Source organism: Colius striatus, chromosome Z (genome assembly GCF_028858725.1).
Source record: "Colius striatus isolate bColStr4 chromosome Z, bColStr4.1.hap1, whole genome shotgun sequence".
Lineage (NCBI taxonomy): Eukaryota > Metazoa > Chordata > Aves > Coliiformes > Coliidae > Colius > Colius striatus.
This window is the reverse complement of record NC_084790.1, coordinates 14227142-14248071: the sequence shown is the minus strand read 5'-3', so window position 1 is coordinate 14248071 and position 20930 is coordinate 14227142. Positions and strand designations below refer to the sequence as shown.

The following is a 20930-nucleotide window of genomic DNA, read 5'->3' as shown; positions in this document are numbered from 1 at the left end:
GAATGATTAAACATTTTGAATTACTGGAAGCCACCTATGTACATCAAGTTTTCTTTGACTACCTATTAAATGAAAATCACTGCATGGCAAAGTCTTGAGCTGTAACAGGAGTGGCAGAAGTCTTTTAAAATGTTCTGTGTTACAGTAGTGTATTGTTACTTGCTTAATATGTCCCTGTCACAGTCTGCATGAAGTAAATTAATATGGGTTGAGTTGATCTTCTATACTAATTAAAAGATGGTTAATTAATGTGGTTGTGAAAATGGTAGTAGTCATCTGACTTATGTCTACATTAAGCGACCATGTGCAACTAGTTAGAATGAAGTTTAAGTTTCAGAGCTGACCATGACTGTGTTGTGTTTATTATCATAAACATGAAGTTACTGTGATGAGTGCAAGCATACTCTGCCATTGGAGGAATTTAGAAAAAATATACTTTCTTGTCTTAAAAATAGAAAAGTACCCATGATATGCAAAAATAAAGTAGTCCTGAATACTTTTGCATGTATTTTTTTGAAATGTTTACAATTAATATTAATTTTAAAATAGTAAGAGGACAAATGTAATGACAAGTAGTTCAACACTGTTCATTTTCAAAGCGGAAGCTATTACCTGGAATCCTTAGTTTCTCATCGCCTTTTATTTTTTCCGTGGCAAGAGTGGCAAATTTTAATACTCCAGCTCTCTTAATCCATGCTATGTTCCAACATAGCATATGTTTTAAAATGTAAGAGCAATAGCACAGAAAGTAACGAATGCTACAGCAACAGGGCATATAGTCAGCTTTTTGTGTTGTTTCCTTGTTAGACTAGGGAGGGAGAAAGGACAGAAGACCTAAGCAAACCCAACATTATTGACTAGTTTCTGCCAAAATAATATGTGATGGGACTGCTGTAAGGAAGAGGAGTGAAGAATTACTAGTAGGAATAGTAGGAAAAGCTGGCAGTAAAGATGTATAGTCCTAGGAGAACAGTAGCTTAGAGCATCATTTCATAATAACACCACAAACTGCAAGCTAGAGAACCCTTATTCACCAGCATCTGAAGAAATGCTTATGAGATTTCCAAAATGATATAACAATGTAAGCTTTAAAATTCTATGAGATCAACAGACCTGCCAAAGACTTTTTTACATTTTAAGATATTTGCATTATACTCAGGCGACTTTGTGCATTTGAGACACATCAACAATAGAAGCTGATACTTGCAAAGATAAACATAGCATTCAATATGCTTCTCGAATACTTTCTGCTGTCCACTTGGCCTTCAATTTGTTTTTGCTGCAGAAACTCACAGCAACAAATAGGCAAATTCTGTCCTCTGTAGGAGAAGCTTCTGCCACTGCTAGACTGTTCTTGTGGTGTGCCTGAGATCCTTCTGGTCACAGCTAGCCTTCACCACTATATAAGGCAGCCTACTGCATATGTTTTTTTTCCTGCCAGAATGCCATTGCCTTATTGCTAGATGCAAAAAGAATCAAAGGCATTAGATGGTTAAGCTGTGGGACTTTCTTCAGTTATTTGTTTAGGGTGTGAGATGCTCCCACAGACATGCTTAGTGTTGTAGGGTGTGAATAACTCTGCAGCATAATTAACTCTAGTTTCATGTTCTCTGATCCACCAGTGACAGTCAGTTCTTTGCAAGTTATTTGTCTGCTTAAGTTATTAAAATGATTTACTGCACTTCAGTTCCCAGAGCACACAAGATTCTACACAGTCCCGTGAGAGTGTGCTGTGTTCAGAAATGTGTGCAACGTAAAGGGACTAACGTACAACCATCTGTTAAAAGTGATTTAACATATATTATCCCACGTAGTTATTCCCTACCCTCCATTCTTCCCTCTGGATCCCTTTGGCTAGCTTCGGTGTGCTGCTCTCAAGTGTGTAATAACAAGGGTCAGGGTTAGTGCATGAACTGAGGGATAGAGGAGTTATCCAAACAAATGGTTCAGAACCTTGTGTTTCCTTACTTTTCTCTAGCAAATCCTTTGCCAGGGTTTTTTAAGAGTCTTTCCTCTACTAAGCTATGGAATGAATTCACTTCCATCAATGTCTTGCAACTGTGTCAAAAACACAGTCGTGGATGGTTTAGGATTGGGGTTTATTAAAATATGTGTTTTTAAAAATTTCTCTGAGCATGGACAATATTTAAAACATGAACTTCTCTGTGTCCAAAGAAAGAATCATTCAAATTAACAGTTTATTCAGTGACAAAGTGACTTCAGAAAGTGGTTTTGCTATCTTCAAGTCATGCTAAACAAAGCTTAGAAAAAGGATTCATTACTTTTAAAACTTGAGTCATACACCGTAGGAGCCTCACTTAAATTCCAAGTAAATACATAGTGGTAATGCCAGATCTGCAGCCCTTTCAGGAGGGCAGAAGGAACTAATTAATGTCTCCAGCAGCTCTCAAAGCACAGACAAAAATTTGGAAAAAAACATCCTCACACATCGTGACACATAACTTTTTTGTTTTTACCACACTGAGCAAGAAGAATCAAACCTGTATTGCTCATCATCCCAAACCAGCACAGTGTGAAATGGGCCTTTTAGGTTTTCCAGGTTGGGGCTTTTTTTTACATTTTTTCCTTTTCTTCCCTTATTCCTCCTATTTTTTTCCACTAGTTTTCTCTTTTTCATTCAGCCACGTACAAGCCATCAAAGCTTTCTTTTTGCCCAAAATAACAGCAGAATGTTCATGTTCACTTTTTTTTTTTTAATGCAATTGTGAGGAACTGCGTAGGATCCTCCTATTGTAAACAATGAAAACACAAATGATGAGGCACACAGTCATTGTGAAGACAGGAGTGTTGATGGCAACAGAAAGAACTTGTGAGGGTAAAACTCCCACTGACTCCTGCAGAGATGGAAAAATGGGAAGAGAAGAGGAGGCCAAGAGGAAAAAGATTTTCATTATCCTTGGGGAGCCTTGCAGCCTCATTTTCTTTGTTTAACTGTAATGTGGTTTTGATCTAAACACTTCATGTTACAAAATCAAGCCTTTCCTGCTTCTGTGGCAAGCAGATTGGAATGGACTTAGTCCAACGTAAAAGCATTTGCATCTGCTGATGAAGAAAGAGAGGCTGGCTTCTCCAGATTTTACAGTTTTTGAATGATGGCTGGATGCTTGTTCCCATTGTCTTCGTTGAAGATCTCAGCTGGAATGAAATGGCAAAGCTTAACTCTCATACAAACTAGATGGCTGCCAGACAGTGTCAGTGAGTTGCGAAGTTACCACAAGACCTGGGGAGCAGATAGTGGCTTGAACTTTGACAGTATCAGTCATGATCTCATGCCTGATGCCTGTCTTGCTCTAGCTGCAAAATAATCTACTGCAACTCATTTTCTTGCTCATACTGATGAAGTTGTGTTAGATTTTCAACAGAAATGATTATGCTGATGTAGTTGTTGATAGCACTTAGGGATTATGATGGACACCTGTGTTCAGATAATTGTCCAATTCAGTGTCAAATGATTTCAGTTAGTTTTAGTGCACATAAATCATCTGATTTCATTTTGTCCATTGGAATAAAAAAGAAAATAAAAATTCCTTTACACAAGTGTCACTTGTCTCATGTGTAAGGGCATAAAATAATGATTATTATGCCAATAAACAATTGTTTATTGTAGAAATGTGAACAAATTACACTTATACCACACTTAATATATGATAGCAAGATATGCTATATTGTAACTACATTTCAAAGAAACCCCTAGGGTCTGTGCCTCTGACTTGAAACGGCAAAGAAATTTCTGTGGTTCTTTCTGGAATAAATATGTGTTGTGATACAAATTGTAAACTGAAGAAACAGAGAGTTTGCCCCAGAGAAAGGCAGAGCAAGGGAACTCTGAGTGAGCCATCCAGCATGCCTTTGGTCACTTAGTGAAGAAATCCAGTTTGCATAAGCTAATGCCCCTTGCAGAACACAGCTATGCATTGAATAGTAATGCATTTAATTGCTCCTGTTCTCTGTCCAAATGTCACAGAAGTGTAAGGCTTTGCTATAGCATGACCCTTCAGGGAATGTGAGTCACCCTCAGAATGGTAGCCAAGCTTGCAATCAGTCAAACTAATTAGTGGTTCTCTGCATCCACTTCTGCTGGAGCCTGACAGGTCCTTCTTCACTGAGGTCTTTCTGCAAAGCTCTTGAACATACTATGTCCCAGGACTTAGAGGTAGGGATGTCACATTTCTTAAAGTTCCTGAACACTTTAATCTGACAATATGTGATGGCTAGATTCTTCTTTCAAGGTTTCTTTTTACAGTGCTTAGATAAGGAGAAATTTGTGATCTGTCTGCTGAGAATTACTTGGTCATGCTATTAAGATAGCTTGGATTTCTAACCTGACTATATGCTGTCGGGAGTGACAGACTAATGCTGATATTGTAGAAACAGGATGAGCACTCTTCTCTAAATGATGACTGTCTTTGCACTTAAAACTAACTGGAACACAAACTGGTTGTCTGTTCCTAGCTTCTTGAGGTAAGCCAGACTTACTTTAGGGATTAATATTTCTGATAGCCACCTAAAGCATCTTTTATCTCTGCCTTCCGTGTGTGTAAGTGGTTAGTTGTGAGGAATTTATAAACATTTTCTTCTGCATGATTTAATGTGATAGCTGAAGCATGTTTTTATGATGGAAAATTAAATACTGTTGTAGAGGCCTACAACACTGAAGTAACTTCAGTTAGCTCTGATATAATTTGACTTGTTGCATACAAGACTAAGAGTCATTCCACTGATGCCATTGAAATAATGATCTCTTCTCACTGGCATGAGAGCAGATACATAAAAATTGTAGAGCAAAACCTGTCTATTTAAAAACATTCTTCCTTGCAAACAGTCTTTCAGTAGATCTCTGTCCCCTCCTGCCCATTCCTCTCCTCCCCTTTGGTGTTTTCTGCAATTCTTACTACTGATATAATGAAATATATATTAGGTTCTCAAGTTTTAGCTCTCTTTTTTTTTGTCTGGTTTATCTAATTTTCCTCATGTTGTTTAAATGGGGAATATTTCCTCTCACTTAGGAAGATTTAAAGACAGAAAGGAGAAAAAACTTTTGGGGTTTCACCAAGCCCATGTCAGACCTTGAAAATTATATTCTCTGTATAAACTACCGATAGTAAATCTACATCTTCTGTTTACACTGCTCCTATATACTCCTACATGCTTCATATATGGTACTTTATACTACTATACTACTATAAATTTTTATAGTAAAATTTTCTTTCTCTTGCTTTCTCCTGCCTCTGCTGCAGTCTCTTATTCTGGACAGTGATTATGAGACCATCTTTTTTTTTTTTTTTTTTTCTAATTATTATCATTTTAAACTTTTCTAGCAAGGGAATGTGCTTCCACTTTATGAGGAGAACATTGCTGTCTAATCTTGTGCATGTAGAGATCAACAGCCTGGTTATGAATCTACCTAAAATGTAATCATGCTGAGTTTGATGTTCTGTACTCACAAAGAAGGCTTTTGCTTTCATAGTGCAGGTGGGTGACAGCAAAATAAATACACTTCTTTCTGTTGCTGCAGTCTTCTACTGCTGGCAACTTCATTAAGTGGTGCAGAGCATAGTGCACAGTGCTTATGATCAGTTTGGAAGTTCATACATCCTGTTCCTATTGTAGATAACTCCAGGATAGACCTCCTACTTAACTCATCAGCTGTCATGTTTCTAATATCGGCACATTTCATAAGTGGTTTTGCAGTATAAATATTAAATAATCAGGGAAGAAATATATTTTTTCATTACTGACTAAGACATTTAAAATAAAAGTTTAAATTTTTCTTGGAAATGTCAGTTAATTTTGATGCTTAAGTCAAATGAAAATTTGAATAAGATCACAAATCTGTAGGCTAATATAGATGCTAAAATTACTAGAGGCCTATGTCTTCTCATGAAGGATTAGACCATGGCCAAATTGAAGTGTGTCTGCTGGAATACTGAGTAGGCTGGCTGACTGCATTCCTTCTGTGATATGTAAATTTCAACTAAATTTTCTTTTTATATTGGAGTAGTCTATAACACATGCAGCAATTTAAATGCAAGCCAATATAACAGGCTTACTCAAGTCATCCAGTCCTCACTCCTGAATGTGGTGGCAGCATCTTGTTCATTCCAATGGCTGAGGAAAATAGTGAAATGTATTAACAGGTGATACAACAGAAAAAAATGTCACACAAGGGGCCTAAATGATATATAAATATGTGATATACATGTATACTATATATCTAGACCTACAGATCTATGTGTGTTTATACTATAAATAGATATACATATATATATGTGATAATATATGTTCATATACAATAACCATAGTACAGATAGATGCAAACTGCATGTATTTATAGCTGTTTTTCTATAGATTATATTTGGAATTGGCTGCTAAGTGTTTTGGTGTTTGTATGATTCTCACATTAACCTTTCTAAATAAATACAAGTATATGTACATCTTTAAGGGCAATGTTTTTTTAAAAATATTTGTATATATTGCTCATCACTGGAATCTCAGCATCCCCTAGATCATGAACTTCAACAGAAAAAAGGATTATCCATCCTGTTTTCTTTTTCCTGTTTCATATTATAAGAAGCAGCTTACACAGTGCTATATGGAAAAAAAAAAAGTAAGAAAAAAAAATTATCTCCAGGCACAAAACCAGGATTTAGGGCAGCAAGAAAACTGCTGCAGAACTTGCATGGACATTGGGTAGATCTTTCCTGTGGGAAAGGTGTGCTGTGAAGTGACATCTTCTCATTGTGGTCAGGCTGGTATGGAGGCCTGACAGCAGATGAGACTGAAGGAGCCACACAAACCAATACAGCTTGTCTGTAATCCCTAATCACTCCTTGTCATCCACAACAGTTTGGGCTGGCAATCCTGATAAAAGACTTCTTGCTTTTCCAAGATCTGGATGTATGCCAATGTAACTAAAGCGGAAGATAGCCCCCTAGGAACTAAGTGCTTGTTTAGCTTGCCAGCAGTATGATTGATTGATTGATTCCAAGACTGTGGAGATTACTTAACAGACATGTTTTGCTGTTAATGTGCAGTGTATTAATTCTCATTACTTATAAGAATTGGCTTGTAAATATGCAAAAACTGTAAATGCTTTACTTTTGTTGAGTCCGATATTCATAGGTAAGGTTTCTCCATCCTATTTACAAATTAAATAACTCCAAAAATTTGAACTTTTTTGGTAATAAATTTAGTTACAATAAAGCAAGACTTTTTGAGAAAAACACCTAATGAAAAAAAACTAGCAGATGAAATCTTGATTACATTGTTGTTGTCTGCCCATTTGCAGTGGCATGTGGAGAAATTTATCCAGTAAGATAAAGAGAGATTTAGATTCATTGTTCTTGGATACCTTTTCTGTTCATTTATGATATTTTTGTAGCACAACTAGCAACTTCTTTGATACAGTGTCCACCATTGACTTGTAGGACAGACAGGTATTATTATATATTAATTATGCTCCTTGCTTAAGCTTGTGCTTGAGGAGGCTCAAAGTTTCTCCTTTAGCTAAGTTTGGATAGTTTCACATTCCAATTGAAAAAGTAAAAATCATTGAACAGTACTCTCATGTAGTTTAGTTTCATTCCTCATGTTTTCAGTAATTAGACCCATTTCCATTCCTTTCTTTTGCAAAGGGGCTAGAACAGTTCCTAAAGGAGTCATTTGGGACAATGGCTATAGAAAATGTATTTTATAAAACAAACACAGTGCCATACCTAGAACTATTATTTTGCTTGGCTTTGAGGTACATGTCGGGTACCCTATCCAAAGCCTAATACTACACAGCTTACTGATCTCCGTCATCTTCTGTCTGGGACAAACATCACAAGAAACTAAGACACAAATACTATTTGATTTCAAAATATGAACTAACTGCGGCCAAGGTGAGAAGACTTGTGAAGAATGAAAAGGGGATGTATGCTTGTAACAGGATGGAAATGCCCAGGACACTCTTGGCAGGCAACAGCAGGCGTATTTCTGAGTGCTGGCAATTTGAGCAGTAAGCGTTCTCAAAAAGTGCTATAAGCATGGCTGTGACACAACCTTCTTTAATGAATGGATATTGTCCTCCTCATCTGAAGTATTCCATCCCTTTTCCAAATTAAGCACCACTTTCTGTTTTGACTTCAGGTGAGGTATGATGCTCCCACATCCCCTGAAGTGAAACCCATGGTGTGAGGATATGTGTCTTCACTAGGGGTGCATTTCCCAGGAGGCACACGTCTCCAGAAGTCCTGTCAATGTAGGAGCCTGTCACAACAGAAGAGATTGTAGATGGTTCTTTGGGAAAATGAAATACACAGCTCTTTCACAGAAATACCAAATATTTCCCATTTTCAGTAACTTTGTGGCTTCTGTTTGTGGCTTGCCACAAACTTGGTGCTGCTTGCAAGAAACTGTGTATTAGCAAGGAAGATTTACAGTGCACTTGCTGACTGAAAGTTTTAGGTTTTTTTTACTGATGTACTAGCTTTGAGCTAAATACAAGCAATTTTAGACTACTCCAGGACTTGCCTGTAAGTTCCCACCTTAAAGACCATACATTGTTCTATGTTTTTATTTGCTCCAATACTAGAGATCAACAGAAATGATTGTTGTGTGTTCCCGTTCTTCAGTTGTGGTCCTGTGTCAAGTGTCAGTCTGCCTCGGAAGTAACTGGAATGCTGAAGCTTTTAAGTGCAGTGCCAGAGAATGCTAGTCTGATTTATCAGGCTTATTATGTTGAGCATTTCCACTGTGTGGAACAAAAAACAGACCTTTCTGAACTGGTGAGTTTGAGATAAGAAGTACCAAAGTGAGAGGCAGATAAAAAGAGAAACACAAGAAAATAGTGAAAAAAACCCATGTCCAGTGTTGCTAGGCTGTGATCTGTGTATTGCAATTAAACTGCTTTTCTGCTTTTATAGATACCACAGGAGGAGAGAGAGTAAGACATTTAGTAGATATTGGTAAGATGCGATTCTTACTTCAGATGAGAAAGGTTAAATGATTTGCCCATTTTCACACAAAAGATGAAGGTCAGAAAATGAGATAAATTACAGCCTTTCAGGATCCCTGCTTTTGTGGCCTCTTCACTACAGCAGCTGTCCAAGTTTCTCTAAATATTTTAAAACCTAGTAGCAAAAAACAACAAGGCAAAACTCACAATAGTATATCTTTTTGGTTATTTCATCAACATTCTTAAGACAAAAGCAAGTAAAATTGTTTTCCTTTACAGGATTTTGAGTTGAACAATGAGCTGAAAATGAATGTGTTAAATTTACTTGAAGAAGTTTTGAGAGACCCTGATCTTCTGCCACAAGAAAGGAAAGCTACTGCAAACATACTGAGGTAAATACTTTATTTCTAATAATTTAGTATAACATTTTAATTAGGAGATCATGTGTCCTGGAATTAACGTATTTTTCTACAGAGTATTGCATTTTAAAGGATTACTGAGTGTTTTATTAGCTATGAAACAGAATGTGTTTTAATTTTCACTCATAAAAATAGCTATATGAGAAAATTTTGCTGCAGAATGGGGTTCAGTCTTTACGTAGCAGGGTAAAATGCTGCCCAGTAAAGCAACAAGACCACTCACTAGGATACCTTGGGGAAGAATCATAGAATCATTTCAGCTAGAAGAGACCTTTAGAATCAAGTCCAGCCTTACTCCCAGCCCTATCAACCACTAGATCATTTCCCTAAGTACAACATCCACCTGTCTCTTAAACCCCTCCAGGGATGGTGACTCCACCACCTCCCTGACCAGCCCGTTCCAATGCCTGACAACCCTTTCATTAAAGAAATTCCTCCTCATATCCAGCCTGAACTTCCCCTGGCACAGCTTGTTCTATTGCTTGTTACTGGGGGGAACAGACCGACCCCCACCTTCCTATAACTTCCTTTTAGGTAGTTGTAGAGAGCAATAAGGTCTTATTGGGCCTTCTTTTCTCCAGGATAAACAGCCCCAGATCCTTCAGCCATTCCTTATATGAGACATGCTCCAAATACTTTACTAGCTTGGTAGCCCACCTCTTTATCCTCTCCAGCACCTCAATGTCCTTCTTGTAGAGACGGACCCAAAACTGGACACAATGTTCAAGGTGCATCCTTACCAAAGCTGAGTACAGGGGAATGATCACCTCCCTTCTCCTGCTGACAACACCTTTCCTGATCCAGGCCAGGATGCCATTGGCCTTCTTGGCCACCTGGGCACACTGCTGGCTCATGTTCAGCTACTGTCAAACAACACTCCCAGGGCCCTCTCTGCCTGACAGCTTTCCAGCTACTCCTCCCAAGCTTGTACTGCTGCTGGGGGTTGTTGTGACGCAAGTACAGGACCCAGCACTTGGCCTTATTGAAACTCATGGCATTGGCCTTGGCCCAGCCATCCAGCCTATCTAGATATCTCTGTGAAGCTTCACTACCCTCAAGCAGATCAACACTTCCACTCAGCTTGGTGTTATCTGCAAACTTACTGCTACTACTTACCCTAGTATCCACTGAGAAGGCAGTCTTCACTAGCACAACAGCCTACAAGCCCTGGCATACTTCCCTTGGGCTTATTCATAGCAGGCCCAGTTATATCCCCTTCCTTGTTTAAAACTAGTTTAAAGCTCTATCAGTGAGCCCTACTAACTCCTGCCTCAGAATCCTTTTCCTCTCTGAGATAGCTTGTATTTCAGTAATGAGCTATCCACTCTGCGAAGCTCATGAGAAGTTGGTGATAACCTAACATGCTGTGACATCCTACCAAGACCAGACTTGCACCTTCCTTTGTATTGACACCGTGTCCAAAGCTCTTTGAGTAGCTTACTGAGAGGTATTCTTCTTGAATTAGTGCCATGAAATAAAAGATCTTTAAGCATTTGCACAAACAGGACTATTTAAATCAGGGCTAAAATGCCTTATTTTGTTATTTAGGGTTAGTATTACAGAGTTTAATGTCTAGTCATGTTAAAAAGAAATCTTTTATCCTACATCATACTTTTCATATAATATCGTACTTTTTCATATCACATCATACATTTTCATATCATACTTTTTATACACATTCTTCAATGAAAATATACATTTATGAATGCAAATCTACTACCTGCAAAAATTATATAGCCATTGATTTTCATGTAAGTTGTTCTGCATTACTAAGGAGCAGTAAAAATTTAAAGACTAGGCAGTGGTTAAAATAACACATGATGAAAAACATGGAGAAATCTGTTACGTGCTTTGTTAGTGTTTTTGTAAGTATTCTGCTGGAAATTACAATAAGGGTGCAATAAATACAGTGTATCTGAATTTTTGAAGACAGTTTGACAGGTTTCTCCATCAGATACCTACATGGAAAAGAATGAGGGTAAAGTTTTTCACGTGGAGGGAAAAGGTCAAACAAAGGATAGGAAGGAATGAGGGTAAAGTTTTTCACATGGAGGGAAAAGGTCAAACAAAGGATAGGAAGCAAAGATAGGTTATTAGTAAAGGCACATCATGTCATTGTGATACAACTTAATTTTTACGTAAATAAAAACAAACCTCTTTAAGAATACTGCTTGTGCTGTAAAAAGAGTAAGCTTGTTTCATGTCTTTCCTTGGAGGAAACAGCAAGCAAGAAGAGCAAAAAAAGATTAGGGTAGTGGATATTAATAATCATGTGTGACAGGAAAGGTTCTGTTAGATTGCTCACAGTGGAAAAAATCACCTTTAAAGACCTTTAGCTTTTAAGAAAATAGAAAATTAACAACCTGGATTGGCTGTTCCTGGCAGAGTAATGGAATAGATTTATAGGCCTTTAACATACAAGTTTGTTAGCAATTTCCTGTATCCAGTTTCCAATTAGCCAATTTCCATTACCTGTTGCATCAAATAATGGGACCTTGGTAATTATGTGTAATCTGTGAGTTGCCCCCATTTGCATCCTTTTACTGATTTTCTATGAAATGGTAGGTAATTTTTGTCTTGTTTTTTATCCTAGCAGTTATTACTGTAGTATCTGAGTACACTGAAATCAGTTAATCAGATATTTCCATTTAAAAGAATGCATAATTTTTGACCATTCTGTGAATCCTCACACTGTATTTCATTTGAAAAAAAAAAAAAAAAGGAAGGGATCTTAAAGATCATCTAGTTCCAACTCCTGACCATGGGCAGGGACACTTCCCGCTACATTATGGTGCTCAAATCCCCATTCCACCTGGTCTTGAACACTTTTAGGGATGGGAAGTCCAGAACTACTTTTAGCCATTGTCTCATTTGCAATATTTGTAGAAACAGACTGCATTTTTAAAAATCTCTTTCTCAGTCGTTATCCTGACAGTATTTCTGGAAAGGGTTATGGCAATTGAGTCAAGAAAAGCAGAGTTTCTGTTGAGTGCCACAAGACCAATGTTTTCTATATTTGCATTAAAAGCAAAGATATTGCTTCTAATGCAAAAAGAGGACATAGTAACATGGAAATTGTTCTTTTCCTGGCATTCTTGCCTCATACTTCCTATGGTGTTACGGCTGGTTGTTGCAAACCAATGTTTGTTGGTCAAAGCAAACATTGAATATTCTTTTGCTTAAGCTGGGAAATTTCTTTCTATTACCTGTCTCTGAAGATTCTTATTTATTGTAGTATTGGAGTCCCATCCAGCCCTTGAGATTCTGTGATCCTGTGACCAAGAACTGCTAGGTTTTAAGCATACTCTCCCACACTGCACGGAGACGTGAATAAGCACCATGTTCTACACCAATGTATACTTCATATACTTGTTTTCTTTTTTTCTGCATCAGATTACAGATTTTCTGCCATTTTCCAGTGTGGCAGATTATAGTTAGTGTCCTGAATGTTAAGAGAAGGCCTATAATGGAACAAAATTATTTCTTGAGTTCTTTGAACCATCCATAGGTTATAATGTCAGGAAGAGGTAAAACGCATTTCCTCTCTGTATTGACCTAGAAAACCTTCTTTGATAGGAACCACTGTGTGAAACATCTAACCATGAAGCTGTAGACAGCTGATGAAGCACTCTTCCCAGAGTCACTGTCTATTACAAAGGAGATTCTATCCACCAATATTGGTTTAAGATAGGCATCCTGACTGTTCTCCCAGAGGTCATAGAGGACACCTTCTTTTCCCAGTCAATTAGAGAACTCAGGCAGTGACTTGTGGAGGGTATGAATCCCGCCCTGGATGTCCCTGGTGTCTAGAGTCTTGGAGAAATGTGTAGGGGTCCTCCCAGGTGTGTTCTTCTTTCAGTTTGCGTACCAATCTCTTGTTTGGAGAAATGTTGCTCAGTCTGTTTACCACCACATACCCATCTCCTTGGAAAGATGTTATCTTTCTGGTTTTCATCTAGATGGAAGGCCTTCATGTAGTCCTACTTGGAGGAGGAATATAAACTATCAACTTAAAACTGAAGGACTTTTTTCCTGTTATTAGAAATTAGTTTGTTTGAAAATATTTCACAGCATGTTTTTTATGTGAGAGCAAAGATTTGTCATAACTGTAAGTTTTCTTAAAACTTTCATTCAAAAGTCTTCTCTGGGATGGGATGAAAATGAGAAGAAGGGGTGAATGAATTGGCATGCCCCTCATGAAAATAATAATTCACCCAGTTGCTAGGTAAGTGTCATAAAATAGTCTTTGCAGTTGCTCTGAAGAGATATTTGCTGCAGACTTTTACATCTAAAAGGCCTTGGTACATCAAAACGTGTAGTCTATCAGAATTGTGGTTTGACAGTCAACTGTCACTGTAATTCTTGGCTTCCTCACATTTCAGTTTTCATATTCTACTCTCAATTCTGAAAAGTGAGGTTAGGAAAAGCATTTCTTATCATAAACTCAATGTTCAAACACTTGTGAAAGAAAGTTCATGCTTTCCGAGCCTTAGTATGGATATATTCCATGGACTGCCTCCTGGAAGGATATTGAGTACAAATGTCTCTTTTTACAAACTGACCCAGCCTTAGAGTGTATGTGAGCACATGTGCATATGAATTTATTGGAAGATCAGTCCTTTAGCACAGATTAGAGGAGGAGGAGAGGTACGTTTGTATTCTGAAGATATTCTGGTAAACACTGGAAAGACTCTGTATAGAATATGAATGGCAAGGAAAGTGTTTATGAGAACCACTAGGTTGTTTCTTAACTTCTTGAGTCATCAAATAGAACAGCTGGTATTTCTTGCCTGATGAGATTTTTGTTGAATGGACTGACAAGACTTCTCTACAGGGTAAAAAGTTTTCCTTTTATTCAATATCTGTTGTGAAAGCTAGGCAACTACTGAAGAATGCTTTGCTTGGGATTTTATGAGCCTTATTTACTAAACTCAGAAATCTAGGTAAAATTTCATTGATGGTGAAGCAGGAAGGTGAAAAGTTCAGATTGAACAGTATAACTTTGCTATGTAGTTGTATCTGGAGGAAAAAAGAGTTTCAATAAACAGTTCCTCCTTCTTCTTCCTCTGAAAAAAATGTAAATGAAATCCACAGATATGCAGAGGTCTAAATTTAATGGATGACTCATTTTCTGCCTTGTGTGATCTCACCAGACAATACGTTCTAGGCTCTATAAGTTACACTACGTTTTAAAATAGTTTAAAAGTGTTTTATATATCATAGAGGAATTAGGAGACAAATGTTAATATTTTCTGCTAGAAGACTAGTTTAATATTCGGACTGGTCAAGAATGAAGAAGAGTTTAACTGAGAGAGTGATATAATCTTAGCTGCTGACTGTATGTATTAGAAAGTATTTTCTTATCCTTCATTTGTAAGGATAATGATGGAGGTGTCACCCCATTCTGTCCTCCCTGAGAGAGATACTGTTAAGCAGTCTGGCAACAGCTCTCCTTACCTTTACTTTCATAATTCTTTTCTCATGGATCTCTGCTTTCTTCACTGGCTTCCAGAAGTCTCTTCAAGGAGTGCATTGGAAACTGTCCAAGTAGAACTGATGAACTCAACATACTTTCTAGACCTCTTTTGAAACTAGGTGTCCCAAAACTGGCAACAATGCAGACTGAAGGGGAAGCTATTGCTGATGTTATCAAAAAGGAGCCTAGAGATACATTGTCCTCTAAGTGTTTATGGATAAAAGGAGATTTTTTTTTTTTTTCATGAGACTACTGTCTTACAGAAAAAGCAGCACTTATCTCTTTAGAATGAGGGATGTGAGACATCATGTTAGTATCAGGAAACAAAGATGGGAAAAACTTAAATATTTTCAACCTCTTCCAAATATCATGTTTCCTATTATATTTTGTATTAAGCAAGTACAATCATCTGTATCAAAGGTGAGAACTCCAGCCAGCATAAAAGTTATTTTTAAGGAACTCAAATGATGAGTTTACAAGATTACTGAGAACACTTGGGACAGAAGGGCACGCCCTCTCTTTTGTTTTGTTTGCTGTTTGTTTTTTTTAAGGGCAGGAAGCACATGCTCTTGTCAAATGATGAACATAACTTTCTGCAGGAAGGCAGTCATGAGATACAGCACAAAATAAGCTGCCCAGGAAAGACAGATTTCCAGCCTATTTAGTTACTGAGGCTGTACACCATAATTATCTGGAGAAGCAGCATGGAGTTCTCTAGAAGAAGTAGACATTCAAAACTTCGCACAGTTTCCTCATCAGACATGAGATGTTTCCAACTTGTGTGAAAAGTGAGAAGTTTTCTGTGGATTTCATAAGCTGAAAATAAAGTCAAGGAAGTTTCTTATGTCCTTTCTCTGTGTATCTGCATTTGGCTTTAACCTAGTCATTAAATCATAGAATCACAGAATGGTAGGGGTTGGAAGGGACCTTCAGAGATCATCTAGTCCAACCCCCCTGCAGAAGCAGGTTCACCTAGATCAGGTTGCATAGGAACATGTCCAGGTGGGTTTGGCAAACCAAAAGGAAACAACAGCAACCCACAACAGAAGACCCTAGTGTACTAAGCATTAACATTTTCTCCTCACCCATGTAGTACAAATTCCATATCTTAAACTCATAGCTAAAGTCTCCAGGCAATAGAATCCTTTTAACTTCTTCCCAGCTGGTACACGGAAAGTTACTACGGAGTGAAAGAATAAATTGAATGGATCATGAGAAAATACCTCATCCTGTTGCTGTGCTTTCTGGAATGATCACTAGAACTGGATCTTCTTTGGAAATGGTCATCTAAACTTTCCAAGAAGATTCATCTGATGAGTGTACTCTACAACTTCTGCAGAAAATCTGTTTGAATGCTTACGTGTACTTGCAGTTGGAAAATGGAACTTAGTGTTGAAACCAAATCTCCACTGGTGTAAATCAGTCCAGTGATTTCTTGCCACATCCCTTGTGTCTTTATAGGCAGTCTTTTACCTATCAACATACATCTACCTACCAACATCTTTTTCCCTAAATCTTCTTTTTCTATATTATATAAATCCAGTCTGTTTGAGATTTGTATCCATATTCTCCTAATGAAGGGGTAAGAATAGTGAAGGGGTAGGAATAATATACCAAGATACTGCATCAGAGTAGATGTACTTTGTTGATACTTTTTGGTTCTGCTGGGTTCATTTTTACCCATTATTCTGAAAATAACCCTAATAATCATGAGTTTTCTATAGCAAAATTGAAAGTATGGACTAACATGTATATTACCGAAAGCAATTGACGTACTTGATACAAGTAAAACCTGCTAGCAGTTTGTTTTCTATTTCCATACTCACAGCTCTTTGTGTGGAACATTGAATAGGACAGTGTAGTGTCAATAAACAAGAACACTTTCTGGTGAATCACTCTTTTGTCCATGCTTATTTTCCTGTCTTCTCATCACTTCTCAAATGTCAATTTTTCAAACATTTCCCAAAAATATCATTTAAGACAGTACTTTAACAATCAGAGAAAAAACTTGAGATGTCATTTTCCCTTTTAGGTTCCTTAGATTATTCAGGATAGAGACCTTCTGAATAAATATTGTTGTTATTTTGTTATAATTTTTTTGCCTTACCAGCACAGTTTTTGAATCAGGAGATTTTATTTTTATGCCAAACTTCCCGTCACTGAAGTCAAAGTGGGATCAATGTAGAAAACTTATCACTGTAATCAACCAATATTTACAGTAGTTATTGACTATTTTACAGAATATGCTCTTACAGTAGTTATTGTCATGAACTATTCTACAGAATATGCTCTTCTTATCTCAGAGATTATAAGCCTCCATGGCCATCATTTTATCATACACGATGTTGAACAATCTTGTGCACTTTTACTTAAGGTGTGAGATTTAGATACCAGATTTTTCTTCTTCACCTCTTCAATTGTAGCCTTAGGATTTTGTCTAGATAAATATGATTGCCTCTGTGTGATAAAGCTTTTTCATAATCTTAGACAATTTTATTTATATAGGATGTTCTGCTACTTAATTTTTCAGGGCTCTTTCTCAGGATGATCAAGATGACAGTCATTTAAAAATAGAAGATATCATTCAGATGGTAAGTTCATCTTGACATTTAAACATAAGTACTTCTGTAGAAGTGTTGTGTTTGTAAGTCAATAAAAGTTAGCAGAACTGCAGCTTTACAACTCTTGACAGAAATACTGTGCTTGTATACCAGGAACGTACATTTAAATTTAGAGAAAGTAAGAATTTGGAGCCCATATCAAAGATGAACAGGTCAAACATTTAGGATTTGGATTTAAATCACATGATGGAGGGAAAAAAGGGAAAATATATTAATATGTATGAAAAGATAAAAGTCTGCCATCTCAGCTGCCATCAGAATCTTGTCTGATAATGCCCATCTTCCCAACTGTAGTCACCATCATCTTATAAGTATATTGTATTCATCCGAAGAAGAGTTTGGGCGATGTACAGAGTATTTATGTGGAAAGTAACATAGAATACAGAGATTTTAATTAACCTGGGTAGATACCCATAACTTGGTGTGTGCCTGTTTTCCTTTGAGTTGTAGTTACAACTCTGGTGGAAGTTCATATGAAGTTCTTAATACCTGATGCTTTTTTGATGCAAAAAGAGATTATTAAGATTTCTCCTTCTTTTTGCAGTCAGATTGTCCAAAACCAGAGTGCTTTGAGACACTGTCAGCCATGGAACTTGCGGAGCAAATAACTCTTTTAGATCACATAGTTTTCCGAAGCATACCCTATGAGTAAGTACTCTCCTGTGAGTGACTGAAGTGAGTACGGTGGATGAGTTACTGACTGGCAGTGTTAAGCTAGCTCATGCTGCTGACAAAAAGGTTTGCGTATGTAATAGGATAATGCCCTTCAGCTGCTTCTGTCATTGCCTCTGAGTCTCCTATAGTTTGATCATGTTTGGAAAGACTGATTTCTTTGCTAAGAAAAGGAATCTCTGATCTAAGGCTCTGAGCTAGTGAACAGCAAATATAGTATGGAGGTGCTGAGTCTCTAGGGAGGAAGTGTCAGATCAGTTTCATACATACAGCACTTTAACATGGATATAACCAAGGAAATAAGCTGACAAGACCACTTTCAAACAGGGTCACAATGCTGAAAATCAGGATGGGACAATTGGAGAAGGGGATTAAATGAAAAATAAATCTACTTTATCATATTTACTGCTTCGGACAGCGTTAAAAATGATACAATGTAATGCTAGAACTAGTATAATGCTATGTCATTAGCTTCTAACAAAATAAGGTATACTTGAAATCCACTTAGGCTACCATTAAAGAAAGAGACACTGTAGCATGTTTATTAAAGGCATTTTTGTTTCTTTTATTTGTCTCCCCTCAACATCTAGAGAGTTTCTTGGGCAAGGCTGGATGAAAGTGGATAAAAATGAGAAAACACCTTATATTATGAAAACTAGTCAACATTTTAATGATGTAAGTAGTCTTAAAGATAAATGGCTTTCTAGGAACTCTGTTGACACTGTCTGTGACCTCTGGAACAAAATTATCTTTCTTTTTGCAATGTGGCGTAACTTCTTATCTAGTAGTGACTGAATGTTAGTCTTTTTGTGATTATCCTTTTAAACCAAAACACATGCCAATTCTTATTTTCAGTAATTGGTACTCAGCATTTCATTTTAAACATTTTAAACTATAATACAATGCTTTGTTGCTTACAGAAGAGACAAAATTTTCTCAAGAGAATGAAAATGTAACAGAATCTGTTTAATGAATGCCCTTTGTATCCCCAAACATATCTTTGCTCTTTACCATTTTCCTTGACTTTTACTGAGAGACTTCCAAATGAATTTTACTGCTGTTGGCTTGAAGATACTCCCCATTACATTTCTCACCCTTCTTTCACATCATCATTTCCTGCCACTTCTTTACAACACTGTTCTCGATACATTTTCTCTGTTTTTCTTAGAACTGTAAGTTCTGTTGTGCATTAGCTTCTTTCTGCCTTGTTCATGAAATAATTACATGTTGAAAGGGATTATATTTAAATATAATGAATTTCTTCCTCTTTGTTTGGTCAGATGAGTAACCTTGTTGCCTCTCAAATAATGAATTATGCCGATGTCAGCTCCCGGGCTAACTCAATTGAGAAGTGGGTAGCAGTAGCTGATATTTGTCGATGTATGCACAATTACAATGGTGTGTTAGAAATCACATCAGCCTTGAACAGAAGTGCAATCTACAGACTTAAGAAAACTTGGAGTAAAGTATCCAAACAGGTAAGAAAGATATGATTACAAGTAGGGTTTCTAGATTTCATTGGTCAGTGTGTTCAGGGAACAATGTCTTAAGATAGGATTCCTCTCATAAATATTTCTACTTTTACAATACTGTATTTGCTGTAAGTACCAAGTGTTACTGATCTTTTGTGTTCCATTTATGGAGTGGTTTTAGGTATGATTAATTAAGAATCTATGGGAACAAACTGATTTCAATGGAATTAGCAGGTGCCAAAGACTATAACTTGAGTCTGAAGGACAGAAATGTTTTAGAAAACTGAATTTAGATATTTTCAGATGTACATATCTAGGTGATTACTAGCTATACCTAAACTCAGCTCAGGTGTCTAAAATAGGAGCAGTATTTCCCTGCCTGTGTAGAAGGTTAGTAGAAAGATCAGCACTTTTTCTCAAGGTACTAAAGTTTTTGCTACCCAATAAGAGATTGTAGATGACCAGTCTTCTTTCTTGTTTAGAGGCCCAAATTTAGATGCAGTGAATACCTCCCTTTAACCCTTACCTCGCTGGTGAGACTGTCAGCAGTGTGGCTAAGGCTGTGAGAATAACCACCAAAATCAGGACACAAAACCGAAAAATGGCTAGCCAGGATGAAGAATAGCCAGTCTTCTGTGTTCTTAATTTTAAATGGTTCGGAGAAATTGCTGGGAATATTTAAATATCAATTTTCTACTATTTTATTTTTTAAAAACCGATTATTTTAATATGGTGCAACAGCAGAGCAAAGAGGTCAGTAGGACAGAGCTGATCGCATGTAAGCTGGGCAGTATTTGGATACAGTTTACTCCAGCTAATTGGAAGATTTCAGGTTGCCCATTTCAGATCTGGCTAATTGACATACAAAAAGTGGAGTTTTATCATTGCATTTACTCCTCCATTTCTGCAGCTTTTGCAAAGCACTAACACATCCCAAGCCATGAAGTCCACTTAAAATACATTCTGACTGTACTGCCTTCATTTGTGTTTTCTCAGCTGCTGTATAGGTGCTGCTATGTTCTTTTATTTTAAAAATTATTTTAAAATTCATTCAATACAAGCTGTTATTTAGCAGTTTTACCTAAAAAAAAAAATATGTTTAGAATTTATTTTTAAACTTTTCAATTACAAAAAAAACCCCTAACCCAGCAAATTACTACTGTTGCACAGTTCTCGGGTACTTAGTGGAAATGTAATCTGCATGTTTCATCAGCCTACTATTTACAAAATGTCTGTTTCTTCCCACAGCTTTCTGTTAAGTGGAAATTCCATTTCAAAAATGACAAATTTCTCATGATTTTCTGTACTGTC

General features: G+C 37.0%; 1 protein-coding gene across 3 annotated transcripts in view; it reads left to right on the top strand.

Annotated features, from left to right (window-relative positions):
* The window catches only part of RASGRF2 (Ras protein specific guanine nucleotide releasing factor 2), a 142705-nt gene that overhangs the window by 112198 nt on the left and 9577 nt on the right, over nt 1-20930 (top strand). For all 3 annotated transcript variants that reach the window (XM_062017545.1, XM_062017544.1, XM_062017546.1), the window contains 5 exons: nt 9239-9351; nt 17385-17445; nt 18020-18123; nt 18738-18822; nt 19428-19625. In XM_062017545.1, coding sequence (XP_061873529.1) covers nt 9239-9351; nt 17385-17445; nt 18020-18123; nt 18738-18822; nt 19428-19625 — 561 coding nt within the window. The remainder of the gene's footprint in view (nt 1-9238; nt 9352-17384; nt 17446-18019; nt 18124-18737; nt 18823-19427; nt 19626-20930) is intronic.